At 50.8% G+C, this 17,705-nt stretch overlaps 1 protein-coding gene across 10 annotated transcripts in view; it reads left to right on the top strand.

Moving 5' to 3' along the window:
• NTRK3 (neurotrophic receptor tyrosine kinase 3) overlaps nt 1–17,705 on the top strand; it is a 376,383-nt gene that overhangs the window by 60,872 nt on the left and 297,806 nt on the right. For all 10 annotated transcript variants that reach the window (XM_072737252.1, XM_072737257.1, XM_072737256.1 and 7 more), the window contains one exon: nt 17,145–17,219. In XM_072737252.1, coding sequence (XP_072593353.1) covers nt 17,145–17,219 — 75 coding nt within the window. The remainder of the gene's footprint in view (nt 1–17,144; nt 17,220–17,705) is intronic.

Raw genomic sequence — 17,705 nt, 5'->3', positions numbered from 1 at the left:
ACATGTATCTCATAAAGCTGCCATCCGTAAGATGAGCTTGGTATGGACCTAGGCAGATGTTTGTTCCTGGGGAACAAACTTTAGCAAGCAAGCAGTTTCCATTCAGAGAAAGCCCAGCATGGCGGTGTCCTGAAGTGCTGGGACCCAAGATACCTGTAGGCAATGGCTTACATGTCACAGATTGAAGCACCATCTCCACCTCGGTGGACTAGCCAGAGCCACCCCTGAGTACCTATGGCATGAATCGAGAGTGTTTTCCTTGGGGCTCATTCTCACCTTGATCCCTCTGCACACGTGTAGCATCTAAGAAGTGACAGAGTGGTGCCACACAGTTTCCCCAAGGGTCTGAGCTGAATGCTAGCTGCTGTGCAATCTTTCACCTTCAGGAAATGTGTGGGCAAGTATTCTGCTGCCCTCGGCTCCACATTCTTGATTTGCAAATGGGTGGCTTGAGTGGGTGGCACCCACTGATGGTGGGTGCAGCTATTAATTCCCAGCGGCATGCTGGTAGAGAAAAGAAAGAAAGCTGGGGACAAGTGAGCTCAGGTCTAGGCACAGTGACACAGCTGTGCTGGTCCATGGAGTACAGTCAGCATTCCTGTATCATGGTGGGTAGGATGAGGGGCCTTGTTTCTGATAGGGGCTGGGATGGCTGACTGTGGCCTCTAATATGGAGGGAGTCTGGGCAGCAGTGCTATTAACACAAAATTGTTAATTCTGTGATTCAGAGGGGTAGACAGTAGTGCACCCAGTTTGAAACTGGTTTCGTTAGTTATCAGCAAGATGGCGATGAGAGTGAGCAGGATCTGAGCCCATCCCCTAGGAGAAGGAGGCTGGCATGTGCTGTCTGTGTTGTTGGGGTCCAGCTGAGCGGCCAGGATTTGGGGGACCCTGTCACAGCACTACACTGAAGGGACAGGCCCTGGGGTAGGGACCTCATCATGTTGGTGAATCACTCTCAGTGGGTACTGAAGGGGGGCCGTGACACCATGCTGCAAGCAGTCTCCCCAGGGACACCAGATTCTCGGCTGAGGCAGTTGGCACATAGTAGGTGCTTTATAAATGAATGGACAAAGTGGAGTTCCACACCCCACCTGCTGCTGAGGTTAGGCCTGGCTGGGCAGCCCCAACCTAGGCCTGTGGGGTGTTTCGGGTTCACAGCCAGGAGGCAGGTTGCAACTGCAATAGGCTTCTGACCATGAGTCCTTCCTCATGGGGAGGACATTGGGTCTGGGTAAGCTCAGCAACCAGAGGCTCATGGTCAGTGCTCAGTGATGCTGCCAGTGTATTCCCTGTTGCTCTCCACCCTGACCACCACGGACTCTGTCTTTTTCCTCATGGATGGTACAAGAAGAGAGCTGGTCGGTGTGTGACCTGAAAATCCCCAGTGCGATCTGGCCCCAGCTCCCCTTTCTGGCTGTGGTTTTTCCCTTTCTCTTAACTCCTTGGGCACTGGCACTACCGTCTCTTGTATGCTATTGCTCCAGAAAGTGGGAGCCCGAGCAGTCCTACCTGGTGACCTCTCTGTTCTAGGGCTAGTGGTAGAGTGCTACACTGCCAGGCCCCTTGGCTTTGAGAGGAGGAACATCTGCGGAATGGGGGCCAAATGTTGGCTTCCCAAATTTCCCCAGGTGTTGGGGTTGGAGGCAGAGTGTCACCTTGACCTTGGGGTTTCTGATCCTCCCAATGTGGAAAGTCAGCCTCCAATGGGTATGCTTCACCCGATCTCCTAATAGGACATCCTCAGCATCTTTGTTGTGTTCACCTTTCTCGTGCCACCAAGCGATTCCCCACATGGCGCCGTGGGTCTCCTTCTGCCAATTTCAGGATAGTAAATGCTCTCTCTCCAGAATGCAGCTGACCGCCCAGGAAGGGACAGTTCATGCTACATGCATGCCAAATTTATTGAGGCCCTTTAAAGAACCAGGAGCCCTATGTGGCTCTGGGGATGCTGAGATGAAAGATGGTCCCTGCGCCCAAGCATCTCAAAGTCTCACGGAGAGACAGGCATGTCAAAGAGCATAAGGCAAGATCACAAGTGTCCTGTGGGCAGCACAGTTTGTGTTGGGAGCTGATACTCACTACTATGCACCGTGTAAGGCCAGGAAGTTAAAATGGTGAAACAGTCCCCTAGCAGTGGGTAGGTGCCCTCCAAGGCCTGCTCACTGACCACACCCAGTACTCCAGCCACCTGGCTCCTCCTGGAAGCCTCTCCCCCCACTTCCAACCACTTCTAGCACCTGGATCCAGGAGCTGAGGATCAGTGCCTGGTTTAGGAGGAGGCCCTTGGGGCCCTGATCCAGCCCTTTGGCCAGAGGCTGTTTGGCTGGAGTTTGTGCTCTACCTGGTGCTACTTATAGTGTCAACCCTGGTTCTGTGACAGCACAACCAAGGTGCTGGTGACCTAGCGAGGGGCGCTGATGAGGACTCTCAGAAGGAGGTCTGAGGAGCATCCTTCTGTGGCTCTGTGGTTGGCATACCTCTGACCCTTGATGTTGAACCTCTGCCCTGCCCCACCCCACAGGATGGAGCTCCCCGACTTTCCCCCACCCCACACGTCTCTCAGGTCTCAGTTTTAAGGAGGGGCTGCTGAGACTCACTGGAGCCCTGAGGGCTCTTGAACACTGGACGAGCACAGGGCAGGAGGAAAGGACCAAAGTCAAAAGCATGTGGCTGATTTTGTTGTCAAGGAATTTATGCTCTTGTGAGTGAAGCCAGGCACATAATGCTTGGACACAGAGGTGACAGGGTCACATTCATACACCAGCGAGCACGCAGGAGTAATTCCCTGGTAATTGGGAGAGTGAGGCTGGGTGGCTGATGGCTGCAGCTGGGTGAGGGTGGTTTGCTGAAAGCTTAGCAGAGGGAGGAAGATACGGCATGTCAGAACCCCCTGGGATGGGCCATTCTGCAAATCCCCGGGCACCCAGCGGCTGGCAGGGACAGGGAGTGGCTCTGAGGAAGCCAGAGGGAACCAGCCCGGGCAGCAAGGGCTTTGTGCGGCTGACTCTTAAAGAGGAGGTGGTGGGGAGTGGGCAGGAAGAAGGTCTCATGCTACAGTCCCGTCACTGCCTTGGCCACTGTGGCCACAAGCAGAGTCATTGTGCTGGCTCCGCAGGCCCGCATTCCTGACCTCAGACCCTGCACAATCCAGTGATGACTTGAAAAGAAAAAACTCACTTCTTCTCTACTCTGAAGGCTTTTCCTCTGGCCACTAAATGTGTGATTTACCCCTAGACCAACCAATTCTCCAGTTCTTTGCGGACACCAGGTGGGTGTCCTACAATCCAGTTCAGTGCTGGCACTATCTACCAGGAGTTAGTGTCAGAGCCCACAGTTAAGGACGCGGTCCCAAAAGACCACACCATCCCACTATTTATGATGCCAGTTGTCACTGGGGCTTCTGACCAACTAGTTATAGGTCGAAGGTTCCCAGGACCCTCTCCTTGGGTTCAACAATTTTCTAGAACAGCTCACAGGACTCAGGAAAACTGTACTTGCTACATTCCCAGTTCATTATAAAAGGATGCAAGTCAGGAGCAGCGAGGTGGAAGAGATAGATGCATGGGGTGAGGTAGGGGGAAAGGGCACGGAGCTCCTATGCCGTTTAGGGGTGCACTGCTCCCCGTCCCCAGTTCCTCCATGTGTTCGCCAACTGGAAATTGTCTGAACCCTGTTGTTTGGGATTTGTATGGAGGCTTCTTTATGTGGGCATAATTGATTAAATCATGGCCATTGGTGAGGAAGTCAATCTCCATTTGGGTGGAGCTGACAGTTCCAAACCTGTGATTATAAGATTGGTTCTCCTGGCTCCCAGCCCCCAGCCTGAGGCTCTTTCAGGAGCCCTAAACACCTGCCATCTTATTAGCAGACAAAAATATGCTTACCAACTTGGAACTTCCAAGGGTTTTAGGAGCTGCATGCTAGGAAATGAGAGCAGAGACCAAATACATATATTTCTTATCATGTCACACTGCTTTTGTTTTTCAGAGGGCAAATAAACATATGTAAAGCTCTAGGGTATTCCAGAGAATGTGCTAGGTCTTTGACAAACACTGTTTTAATTAATCTTTGCAATGCTTCCATGAAACCAGCATCACTATCTCTAGTTTATAGACAAAGAAACTGAGGCCTGACAGGCTGGCTTCTCTGCTGATGAGAGCACACCTCCCTGATGTAGCCTTGCTTTTGTCTCCTATAGAGGGATGAGGGGGTGGAGGGAGGAAGGGAGTGAGAGTCACAGAAGCCACTTGTGCAGGTCCCACTAGCAAGTCCCCTTTTGCTCCCCAATCCTCGATCTGGATTTGAGCCGCAGGGAGGCATTTCATTAGTCTGATGGATTTGGACATAGGGTAGAGGAAAAGTGGCTTCTGTCCTTAGAGTGCCTGTGGTTCTTTACATAATCCATTTCCCTCTGTGACAGGCTTCCCCACAACGTGAAGCCTCCCTCAAGGAAGGTTTGGTTTGGCGTACTAGGCATTTGTTAGCCACTGGGCGTTGTTAGCTTCGAGTCTGTGAAGGACACAACAATGACACGTTCAAAGTCATCGTTGAGAAAGTAGAGCCCCAAACAGGGTAGAGCTCACAGGCTGGAAACCGAAAAGTTTGGTAAGAGGTGGGTTGTGTCCTTCTGGGCATGATGCTTTCTCAGAAAGGGGCTGAATAGGGGAAGTTAGTTATAACAGATATCTTGGAGGAGGGATTGGTGGGTCTTGAATCCAAGAAAGAGTGAGAACAAGAGAGAGATGTCAAAGAGCTTTCTGGATAGATGTGGTTAATAGATGGCACACACACTGCCCCTCTGTAGTGTGCCCACAGCAGACATCACGAATCGACCCCAGCTCTTTGGCTTATCCGGCTTATCCACAGATTCCTTCTAAACACAGCGATCCGAATGAACCTTCCGCAACCTGCCGGTGTTGCACATCATTTGAAATGTGCTCACTCACTAGCTCTGCGGTGATGTTCCAAGTCAGGAGGACTCAGCAGAGGTGGTTTGGGAAAATCGAGGGCATGAGAATGAGCTGTCCTGTCCATGCTTGCTATTGGGGAGACCAGGGGAGCAAGAGAGTACAGGAGAGGTTGAGAGTTTGGGTGTCAGGGGTAAAGCTGAACTGGAAATAATCTCTAATTAGGTAGTAATTGAAGCCCTGTGAATAGAGAGATGCCTTCCAAGAGAGGGAGGATAGGAGAGAACAGCCAGCTTATGGCCGCAGGGAAGGAAACTGCTCAAGATGCCGAAGCAGGGAAGAGAAAAATGAACAAGAAAAAAAGCTGGGTTTCCTTCACCGAGTGAGGCAGACCATCTCTCCAGCTCCCTAAGTGGAAACCTCTGGAGCCTTAAGGAACTCCAGGGCTGGTGTGCTTCCAGATTTTCAAGGGCTAATGCTGTTAATGCCTGCCTTTGTGGGGCTCGGTTGTAAGCTAGCGTTTCTCCCAGCACTGGTGTCTTTAGAGGTACCTCCACCCTCCCCATAGGCTCCCCCTCCCCATGCCTCTTCCAGGCCTGGCCAGGCCTACCCTTCCTCCTCCATCCTGCGCCTCCTCTCCTCCTCCGTGGCTTGCCCACATTCTGGTGCGTGTGCATGGAGTGCTGGGCACCACCACCCATGTGATCTTGTCTTTCTGATGGTTACCTTGACGAATCCTTCTGACACTCTCCTGTTCCGCAGATAATGATTCCCACAAAGTCAAGGACTCCCTAACATCCCAGGGACCTGAAATTACCCTCCAACAATGAAAATGCCCCGGGCCTTGGAGTGACGTTTCCGCATTAACTCTGAGGCAGAGTTGCAGTGAGGAAATCTACCCTTTTAATAGGGGAAAATATTGCCCTCATAAGTCTTTATGCCGTGCACTTGAGCTTAATGCTCACTTACCAGTTCGCCTTTATAACTTCCATATTGAGTGAATTAAGTCCTCCATGTGGGTAGTTATTAAAGAAGTGATAAGTGCTTTATAATTCAGTAAAGGGTGGCCTGGCCATTTCATATTTTCCTAAGGAAATTGGCCACCCGAAGGGCAGTACTCTCAGGACCCCTGGGGCCAGCTGATTTTAGGCATAGAGCTTACACTATTGGATTACTTTCAAGCCAGCTGCTCTGGCCTGGACCAGACTCTCCTTCTTGCTCAGACTTTCTCCTCCAAGGCCCATTGGGGAGAAGGGGTCAAAGTCAATGTCTCTCCCTGCCTCGGGCTGTTTCCATGGTTCATCAAAGACCCATCAAAGACCTCTTCTTTCTCTCCTTGTTCAAAGCTGAGTTGTCTAGTCAGGATTGGAGATTTTATGATCAGTGTGGTTTGACTCACATCTGCAGACAAGAGGAGGGTGTCTTCTAGGGGCCATGAAATGCTGACCCTCCTACTCTCTACCCAGCCCCACAACCTCATGGACACAACTTATATCTTTATACCTTAGTCTCTTCAAGTGATTGGAGAAAACGTGGGTCCCATCAAGACCTCATCAACCAGAGGGTTTTTACATGTTGCAAAGTCCTTGGGTTTGGAGGAAGGACAGTCACATTAATTCCTTCATTCAAATTTTCTACTATGTACAGGGAACTGGGTCTGTTGTTGTGGATATAGTAGTGAACAAGATAGACAAGTTGACTACCTTCACAGAGCTGGCATGTTTGTTAGTAAAGAGATGCAATAAATAAGTCAACGCATATGTGAGATACTTACAGACTTTGCCAAGTGGTATAAAGGAAGTAATCTAGACAGCATTTCTCAACCTTGGTGCTGTCATCATTTTGGACTGGATCATTCTTTGTTCGGAGGGGGCTGTCCTGTGTTGTAGGATTTTTATTTTATTTTATTTTAATTAATTAATTAATTAATTAATTACTTTTGTTGTTGTAGGATTTTTATTTATTTTTATTTTTTATTTTTTGTTGTTGTTGTAGGATTTTAGTAACACCCTTGGCTTCTACCCACTAGACCTTCCCAGTTGTGACAATCAAAAATGTCCCCAGTCATTGCCAGATGTCCTCTGAGGGATAGACTCTGCCCCTGGCTTCTGAGAACAATTGATCTAGAGGAAGGTTATAGAGAAAGACTTTGGCTAGGTTGGTCAGGAAAGGCCTCTCTGTGGAGATGACATCTAAGGAGAATCTGAGTGCTTTTAACGGCAAAACCAAGTACGAGGGCCCTGAGAGGTGGGGGAGAGCTTGGTGTTTTGGAGAATAGAAAGGAGGTCAGTGAGACTAAAGCCAATGAACAGGGTTTGTCTGAGCTGAGGAAGGAGATGCCTGAGCCAGATGTGACAGACCTTGCTGGCTCTGGTTGGAGTATAGATTTCATCCCAAGTGCGGAGGAGCCATTGGGGGTTTGTTTTTGAAGGGTGGGTGCAGTGGGGGAGGAGGATGTGATCAGATTTACATTACAAGAAGTTCATTCAGGCTTCTGAGGGAAGGACAGATTTTTAGGGCCAGAGTACAAGCAGTGGTCCTGTCTTGAGGGCAGTGGCCTTTGGGAGCAGTCATGATGGCCTGGGCTCGGGTGAGGTTGTGGGAAGAGGACAGAACTGATATCTCTTGTGGAGATGCATCGCTTAGGTGTGGATATTGCAGGAGGAGAGGGAGCACTCGTTGATGAAGCTTGGCTTAGACACCTGGGTGGCACCAGTGCCATTTATTGGGATGGAGAGGCCCGAGTGGGAGGAAAGCCGTGGGCTGCTGTTGGACGTCTATCAGGGAAGAGTCTGGAGCTCAGCGGGACGATCAGACCAAGACACACATTTGGGTGCTCTCAGCGTGTCAGTGGTGTTCAGAGCCAGCACATGGGTGAGATCGCCATGGCCTGGTGGGTGAAGGGGCCCCCCCAGGGAAAGATCCAGGAGACACCAGCACTTAAGGATCAGACAAAGAATACAGACCCTGCAGAGGAGACTACGAAGTAGTAGCCAGCAGAGTAGAAAGAAACCCAAGAGAGAGTGAAGTTAAGGAATCTGTAAAGAGAATGTTTCAAGAAAGAGTGAGTGGTTAACCAGGTAAAATGCCCCTAAGACTGGGTAACCGGGTGGCAGAGCAGAGCTTGGCAGTGTGGGACTCACTGGCGACCTTGGGAGTGCAGTTTCAGTAGAGCAGCTGGGATGGAAGACCTGTAGGGTTGGAGAATCCCAAGGGAAGTGAGGAGGGAAGTCGGGCCTGTGCGAGTAGATAGATCTTCTGAAAACATTTGTTGTGAAGGATGTAGTGACATGGGTTAGTAGCTGGAGGAGGACATGGCATGAAGATTTTCCCTTTAAATGGGCCCTCCTGGAACATGTTTGTATGCTGGTGGGAAAATCTAGTGGAGAGAAAGTGAGAGTACAGACAAGAGAGGGAGAAAAAAACTGAATGAGTCCTTGAGAAGGCGAGAGGAGTCGAGGGCAGGGGAAGGTCCAGGCAGGTTGCTGAAAGAGTGCTAGGTACATGAGTTCTGCTGATGATCACTTTGGGGGTTCCCTAATGCATGCATTCATTTCATGCCCTCAGCTGTCACTGAGCATTTGCATGGCACTGGAGACACACACTTCTGGTCCATACCTCAGAAACCTCCTGGTCTGGTGAAAGCCATAGTCATGTGGGCAAGGGAAAGCTGAAAAAGTGCCCAGGTGCCAAAAGCATGCCCATTGTGTCTCCTCCTCTGTTTGGCAAGAGGGAGCCCTATCCTCTTCCCCAATCCTGATACTGAGCATGAGCAGCAGACTTGAGATCTGGTCCATGGGCCTCCCCAGCCCTTTGGCTCACCATTTTTGGGCCATGTAGTGATCCCCTAGGATGCCCATCCCTGATTAGGATGTGCTTTGGGCCACATCCTTCTCATAGCTGCTTGTAGGTGCCTGTGGGGTCCAACCAGGCCTCTGTGCTGCTCCAGGGGACCCAAGAGCGGACTGCCAGCGAGGAGTGTTGAAAGCCATGGAGGTGAGGTGGGGCATGCAAGTGGCTGCTTAGCACCCACCTGGGTGGCTTCCCAAGTGTGCACCTATCCCAGGGTACCCATCCTTATTGGGGATTCTGGAGGTAGGTGAGTGGTGAATGAGACATGTATAATCCCTGTTCTCAGGCATCCCAATTCTAGTATATAAACAGCAACAACAGACAAGTAATCAAATAATCAAGTAAGACAATTACAGATGGTTATTAAGGGCTGTGAAGGACATGAACAGGGGCTGGTGCCAGAGAGCAGCTGGAGGGGAAGAGGAGGGGTGTGTTCACATCAGGGTCGGAGCAGGCATCTCTGACAAGGTGACCTTTGTAGGGAGCCCTGAGGGATTCAAAGGAGCCAGGATGACTGTTTCATGGAAGTTCTGGTTGGGAATAAGTCTGGTGTGTTTAAAGACAGGTGGGAGAGTGCGGCAGGGGCCCAGAAAGCAAGCAGGTGTTAAGAAAAGGGGCCATAGAAGCAGCCAGCGGCCAGCTCATGTAGGACCTCGTGGGCCATGGTACAGTGTCCTGATTGCATCGTAAGAACTGTGAGAAGCAGTGGGAGAGTTTTCAGCGGGGGAGAATGTGACCGAGCAGGTGCAGAGACTCTAGAGGGGGAAGAGTGACAGCAGGGAGCCCCTTCAGGAGGCAGGGGAGGTTGGCAGGTTAGAGGTGGCCGCTCCCAGTATGCCGACGCGTGGGATTGCCAGCCTGTGCCCACTTGCAGCAGCAGTTAGACTGGTGAGGGCCTGGCCAGTCTGGTCCCAGGCAGAGGAACAGGGGGGCCAAGCAGGGCAGCCTGGGCTCACCAGCAAACTGGCCAAGTCCCAGATGAAATCTCACTCCTGGAAGTCAGGCCTTTCTTAGCAGGGAGCAGAGGGGGTGTGCCCTTGCTCTTTTGTCTGTTAGCAGGCAGAGCATCTCAGCACCTGAAGACCACAGGTGTGTGCACAAACGTTCCCTGTTCCTGGCACGGGCTTTGGAATTGATCAGGAAGCCGACGCAGATGCTGTCGTTTCCCATCTGTTCGCTGCATGATCTGAATGTTCCTTTCTGCAGTCCCGGGGGCCCCAGATGCGGGGCTGGTTCACCGTGGTCCTTGGCATGCAGCTGCTTGTAGAGCTGGTGTGCTAATGTGCTGGCATGCCGGGGTTGCCAGCCCAAGAAGCCTCCCCAGGCTCTCAGGTTCAGCTCCCCAGGCATCTTGGATCCCCCCTGACAGCTGTCAAGGGAGAGAGAGCTGGGTGACTTGGCTGGTGTGATCCAACGCAGCTCTTCCTCAGGCCCCATGGTGCCTCAGCTCCACAGAGCTGTTGCTCCAGACGGTTTGTTTATAATGCTAAACATATCAGATAATTGAAAGCTAATGCTTCTGTCTGGATCACTAGACATAATATGCCTGGATAACGAATCAATTTCCTTATTGCCCTACAAGGCTTCGAAGTCAAATGCACGGCACATTCGTTGTTTATGTGTGTGTGTGTGTGCATGCCTACTCGCGCTCATGCATGCGTGTGTTCCGATGCTGATTTCTTAAGAACTGGAACTCTAGGCTAGTTTCTCCAGGTACTTAGCTCCATACTTCAACTCAGGGCTCCATCCTAGAATCAGACTCCAGATGAGAGGAAGACAGGAGCCTTGGATCTTGATGGGGAACTGTCTAGAGAGACGGGCATCTGTGCACAGCCTTGCTAGCTAAAGCTCTCGTGTTCTGTGTTGGAGGAGCGGAATGCCCATATACAAAAACATCAGAGAAATGCCCATTCCGGCTGCCTCCTGGTAGGATGCACCTCCAAGAATAGATATGTGGAACATAATATTAATGGCGTATGCCTAGGTACCACCAGGAAAATATGAATTATTACTACACCTCCAAGAATACTTCACTTACCTTTCAAACTTAATTATCCAGAAAGAGGATTAGAAACAAAAAAGACAAGGGCAAATATCTACCTATTTGTGTGTGTGCATATTTTTATATTCTTCTAGATCTTTATTCATATTCTATTTACCTTTGTTTATGATTCCAGAAGTAGTAATGAAATCCGCTCTTTCTCACTCTGGTGCTATGCATTAGCACTGAATTGACTAAGACATTGCCTCGTCTAATCCTCACACCAGCTGGATTTCCTATAAGGACACTGAGCACCAGAGAGCCTTGAGAATAACTGGCCTAGGGACATCCAGCTTCCATCTGCCAGAGCTGGGTGTCTCTTCCTGGTCAGCTTGCTTCAGGGCACCCATGCTTGGCATCTCTGCTCTGAGGGGCTGCAGAGCAGACTAGTGGCAGCATTTTGCAAAGGAGAAAAGGGCCTTGGGAAGGTGTTTGGGGGGGGAGATGGCTCACGGCCCCATAGCAAAGGAAGAGTCACATGGCTGCTGAAAATGGACACAAAAACCATTCAAATTTAGGAATCATGGCAGGTAGGGCCCTTTGGGTAGGGACACAAATTCTGCATCCTTCAGGAACCTATAGGGGTGTCGCTGGGTGATACAGCTCAGCAGGCCAGTTAGCGTGGTCACGATGATCCAAGATCATCAAGAAAATATAAGTCATGTTCTGTCTACCTTGCTTAAAAAGTCAAGGAGGTGTGTAATGCATTTCAGGGGGAAAAAGAAACATCTAGCAAGGAAGTTGAACATGCAAAGGTTTTGCATTTAAATTTAGTTGTCCGGAAAATCTGGTTATGAAGAACAGCTCGTTAATAGCAGTGAGAAGTCACAGTGAAAATAACAGTGATCTTAACAGCAAGAGAGGAGAGGGAGAGGTTGCAAACATGAGGTGATAGTGGCCAGCCATGTGTAGAGGAAGGAAGGATGGTCTCTTGTCCCACCAACCAACCCCGTGTCTGGCCGAATGTCCAGTTGGCGAGGAAGATTCTATGGAAGGGGGACACCGGTCTTGCCCTTTTCTTGGGCCTCCCCATCAACTTCACAGCCCTCGTGATGTAAGGGGGTGGATGTCTCAGTGTTCTAGAGTTTTCTATGTATAGGACTTAAATATTGGAGTTATAAACAACTCTTAAACATATCCACATGACATGTTTTTAATTAAAATATGGACCACACAGTCTGTACCATCTAATTTTTATATGCTTGGAGATTGCCAGTTCATTTCCATATTGGCTCAAGCCAAACAGAAGGGAGGAAGAAAGCTATGATACAAAAGCACAGTCAAATTTATTCTAGTACAAAGGATTTTTATATTTTCTCTGGATGTTTTAATTAATATTTTACTTGTGCCCCAGCTCATCCCCAGAATGGGTGGGAAGCAGCTCTGTGTGATTTCAGGCCTGGGCCCTGTCACCGTGAGTCACAGGGAGTGGCTTCATTTCTGATATTTCTCCTCCTCGTGAAGAGGCTGGGCACACGCTCACTCCCTTAGCTCTTGCATACCCTGGTGCACCTGCAGGCAGCAGCATCTTTGACCACAGAGGCTCACCTAGACTTTGTTGAGGTGCCCTGAGCTGTAGCCCTAAGCCTGGCTCTGGCTTGGTTGCTCAGCATTGTCTTGAATTAAGCCTCCCTTGCTCCCTTCTCTCTGGAAAAGTGTTGCACACTCACTCTTCCTGAAGAGTTGTGATTCTGGGGTGTCAGGGAAGGGCAATGGCCAGAGGGAAGGGATGGAGCACTGAGCTGACTCTCTGGATGGAGATGCCATTATCATGTAAAACAAGCCTTGCAGAAGAGAGACTCTTGGTGGAAGAGGAAGACTCCTCCCCAGTGGGGTCCAGCCAGAGCTGGATGAGAGACTGTTAATGCTCCTGGGATGTGTAACCTGGATTGGGCCATGGTCTAGTGCGCCAAAGAGCCCCTCATTTCCTTTCAAGGAATCTCCTTGACTTGTGGGGGGCGGGGGGTGGGGTGGGGTGGGATCTACAGCTTTTTATTTTCTCCTCTCACCTGGACCCAGGGACCCAGAAGCAAGTTCTTTGGTTGGGCCTGGGGCCTCTTAGTGTTTGCTGCAAAACAGTTATTTTTTTAAAAAAGATTTTATTGATTTATTTGAGAGAGAGAGAGAGAGCAAACACACAGGGGGGAGTGGCAGAGGGAGATGCAGACTGCCCGCTGAGCAGGGAACCCCATGTGGGACTCGATCCCAGGACCCAGAGATCATGACCTGAGGTGAAGGCAGATGCTTCATTACTGAGTCACCCAGGTGCCTCCAGAACAATCAGTTTTACAACTGTTGCTGTCTGAGCCGTGGAACATGTTCTTCAGTGGTGATCTTAAGGCAGAAGCTTTATACAAAGTAGGGCTTCCCAGCTATGGACATCTTGGGCCAATTATTCTTTGTTGTGGGGCCTGTCCTAGGCATTTGTGGAACACTCAGGAGCTTCCCTGGCCTCTGCACATTAGATGTGGCATCATTCGCTTCCTCCCTGTTGTAACCAACAGAAATGTCTGGACACATTTCCCAGTGTACCTTGGGAGGCAGAAGGGCGTCCTGCAGAGAGCCACTGTATAAGAGGTGACGCAGGTGGGGTTACTTTAGTCAGGATGGGAGCCACCTGTCTGTGCCCCCTGCTCCTGATGAGAGCACACTTACGGAGGCTGGAGATCTCTATGGGGCCAGCCCCACCATGCACTCTGCCCGAGCAGACAAACTTGGAATCTTGTAGCTCCACCGATCGGTGCTCCCGGCATGTCTCTGAGCTCCTCCTCTCCCTCCAGGAGCCGCCTCTGTAGGGATGCCTGGCACAGCCTGGGGCCCTGGAACAGGGTAACCAGCAACTGCCCCACACAGGGTTTGAGTGCCTAACCTTCTTTTAAAAAATGATCATTATGGATTGTTTCTCAAGCAACAAAGTAAGTGCCCCGGGAAGACATCCTGGACACCCAGAAAAGCACATCAAAAGGAGAAGTCACATCTACTAGGCCAAGGTAACTGCTGTTTACCATGAACAAAAGCCAACCAAACTTACTGCTGTGTTTATCATATTTGGTATATTTTTAGAGTCTGCCTTCTCCACTTAAGCTTGTAGCACGCAGAAGCCAGCAGGTTCCCACAGCTGACCCCCCGGGGCTGGTACCAAGTGGTGAGTCACCGAGAGCTTGGCAGGTGCCCTGCCGATGTCATCCACAAATGTCAGGCTGCACCTTCGCCGCCCTGCCCTTCGCTCAGAACCTGCTCTGAGCTGCCGGCTGTGCATTCCCCGAGCCCGTTCTTGGTTTCTGCTTGAACAGTTTTTCCTGGAGGTCATGAATGACAGATTTACTGCCCCTCTGCTCTTCTGCCACATGGAGTTTTTATCAATGATTGCTGAGAAATGACAACTTCCAGCAGAACCGTGATTCCATTTTTAGCTGGAAAACTGAGAAAAGACTGCTCAGTTTTTCTGCAAAGCACAGGGTTAAAAATAAGCATCCTGGCTCACACTCCCTGAGGACTTACTATATGTCCCGAGCTGCCGTTGGGGTTTTTGAACGGGGTCTTTCAGTTCTCACCTCGTTCTGACGCGGGAGGTATTTTATTACCCCATTTGACAGATGAGGAAACCGAGGCACAGACGGTGATGTCACCTGGACAACGAGGCCAGGATATGCGTCCTGGCAGCCTGGCTTGGCTTGAGGCAGGGGTCGGTCGGCAAGCTTCTTCTATAAAAGGCAGGTCTCTGCCACGATTCCTCAACTCCCATCTTTGTAGAGCAAAAGCAGCCACAGACAACAGTAAATGAATGGATGTGAATGCTGAAATTTGAATTTCATGTACTTTTCACATGTCACAAAATAGGATTCTACTTTTGATTTTTTTAAAAAATGTAAAAACTATTCTTAGCTTCAGGCTGTATGAAGACAGGTGGCGGACTAGATTTGGCCCGCAGGCGGTAGCTTGTTGACCTGGCTCGGGAGCACAGACTCTTCACCACACCTTGGCACAGTGGCTATGAAGATGATCTTCCCCCATATAGGGGAGACTCAGACCCAATAGAGGAGGCAGGGGCTGGAGTCTCTTGACCAAGGGAGCCTTTTGCACCCATTGCCCTGCAGCATCTCAGTGTGCACCAATGTCAGGGAAGGGACAGCTTGCGGCCAGAAGGACATGAGGGATAGAATGCACCAATGATTGACAGCTGAGCCATAATAAAAACACATTTACGGGATTCTCGTGTGGGCTGAGAAAAATGATTTCATTTATTTAAACAGCTGATTGACAGCTGCTGGTTGGGAGCAGATCCGAGTCTACAGCTGGGCTCCCGTGAATGAATGGTTGCCTGTAGGAATAGTGTGATCTCCTTGATGGTTTACCTGGACTCTTGGCCCAGTGAATGCACCTGGGAGCCCCTGGCACGGGCCATTTTGTCCCCCTTCTGGTATTCCTTTTCACCTGACATGGAGCCAGGGTCCCTGCCTCAGCAGGACCAGACCAAGCAAACTGCCCTGGGGCCGTGAGGCTTCCAGGGAGAAGACTTTGGAGTTGGAATTCAGTCCCGACCTGGCCACCTGGTCCATGTCCCCAGCAGATGCCAGTGTGTCTGGCTGCTCAGCAGGGGCCCCGAGAGAATGTGGTACAAAACGGGCTCTCTGCATACCTTGTCACTGTGCGGCTTTGAAATGCTTCCAGAGGCCCTGGCCACCGCCACCCTGCGGCCTTCCTGGCTCTGGCTCCGCTTGGTAGCAGATGGAAGAGCCATGGGTGTGGTGGGGCCAAGGAGGAGATGTCTGGAGAAGGTGGCTGCCACTTTTCTGGCCTCAGTGGCGCAGATAGCTGTGTTGTGGAATGAGCTAAGAGGATACTTCGACCGGGGAGGCCCTGATGGGAGCGTCAGATCCCAAGAGGGCAGGGTGAGCAGCAAAGGGCCTTCTCCTAGGCCCGTTAGAGCCCCTTGGGATCGAGGTGTGTATGAATGGTAATTTCTCACACCACTCTAGAGTCAGAAAGGACTTTAACGATCAGTAGTTGGATGCTTCTTAACCTGGGGACCCCAAGAGCTATCATGGAGGATGTTTGTCCCTGGCATGTGGTCAATATCCAAAAACAAAAACAAAAACAAAAAAAACAGTAATCAAACCTGTGACAGGCCAGCATCCTTTGCTTACGGAACTTTTGAATTCCTTTGCTTTGGGCTGGAACTTACCCACTGGGTGAGCTAGTGCTGGTTTGTATCTGTTAATAAAAAGCTCTGGTTAATGGTGATTTATATCTTCGATGAATAAATTGGAGAAGGTGAATTAATTATTACTTAATAAATGTCGTGTGTCTGCTCAACACAAACCTCCTTGAACATGAGGCGTCTTGGGAGAAAGCTCGAAATGGAGGTGCTGGTGACGAGGAAGGAGAGACGCTGCTGATCTAGTCAAACTTTCTCCCTTTGCAAAGGAAGGCACAAGAGGCCCAGAGATGTCAAAGCTCTCGCTCAAAGCCTTTGGTCTTTAGATCTCAGGGGTGAAGCCGGAGCTGGGCTTCTTGATCTCCTGTTCCTTCTGTGACACCGGGGTGCCTCCTGGTCCCCAGCCCGCCCCCACCTTTCTTGAGTTGGTCTTGCCCAGGCAAGCTATCATAGGAGTTCTTGAACTCGGGGCGGGGTGTGGGGGTTGGGCTGCAGTCACCCAAAGGAGGCGGTCAGTGTCTGGACCCTGGGGGACCCCGAAGTGGGTGTGTGCTCCTTCTAAGCTTTTTCACTCAAAAGCCATGCCTACCAGCAAGTTACCCTCCCCCTCCCCCCTTTTAAATTTTTTTTTTTTAAATTTATTTTATGATAGTCACAGAGAGAGAGAGAGAGAGAGAGAGAGAGGCAGAGACACAGGCAGAGGGAGAAGCAGGCTCCATGCACCGGGAGCCCGACGTGGGATTTGATCCCGGGTCCCCAGGATCGCGCCCTGGGCCAAAGGCAGGCACTAAACCGCTGCGCCACCCAGGGATCCCCCTCTCCCCTCTTTTAAAACCGCATCATTTGTGTTGTGTTCCTGGACAGCTGAGAAAAGTGAGCTGTCCTCAGGAAATCCCAAAATGAAAACAAAAGTGAGTGGAAGAAAGCTGGGTTTCGAGTCTTTAAAAAGGAGAGCTTTCTGGAGCCTAGAGGGGTCATGAAATGCTGTCCCCAGGCCAGATGCTCTGGGTCTCGTGATGATCCCATCAGGTGGGTGTTGCTTAAGCCCCATCGTGGAGGGGGAAACCGAGCCTCGGGGACACTTGGCCATGTGGCAGAAGACCTGGCTCCCACATGGATGATCTAGGATTTGAACCCAGGTTTTCTGCTGACCTGAACCCTGTCTTTTCATGGTCCCTTACAGACACATAGAGAACTGGCGAGGTCTGCACACGCTCAACGCCGTGGACATGGAGCTCTACACCGGCCTCCAGAAGCTGTGAGTGCACCAGGTCATGGGAGGGGTCATGGGTAGCAGGCGGGCGGGGGGCGGCCCTGCCTCTGGGCTGGGTGATGGGTACTGCCAGCTGCCCTCTGGACTGTACTCCTCCATTCCTCTTTACTAGTAGTAGAGTTGATTCTACCCACTTAGGGACTGTCCGGGGCTCCAGAGGCCATCCCCTTGCTCTCCTGTATTTCTCCTGAGCCCAGAAGACAAGGGGGCTGTGTGGTCTCACGTAGGGATTCTGTACCTAGGTCCCAGTTAGGACCTGAACCCAGGTCTCCCGACTAAGTGATCTTACTCAGCCCCGTGGTTGGCCAGTGGTCCCCCTAGACTGCAGAATTTCCCAGTCTCCTCCTTCACCTCTGGATTTCTGTGCTAGTGGTGGTGGGGGCTTGGGATGGAAGAGGGAGTGGGTACAATGCAGGCTGCGGTCCCGTAGTTGCCGGACCAGATTCTTGAGCAGGAGACCTGTTGTTACCT

Source organism: Vulpes vulpes, chromosome 14 (assembly GCF_048418805.1).
Source record: "Vulpes vulpes isolate BD-2025 chromosome 14, VulVul3, whole genome shotgun sequence".
Taxonomy (NCBI): domain Eukaryota; kingdom Metazoa; phylum Chordata; class Mammalia; order Carnivora; family Canidae; genus Vulpes; species Vulpes vulpes.
The sequence above is the reverse complement of the archived record's forward strand: the minus strand, read 5'-3'. Positions and strand labels throughout refer to the sequence as shown.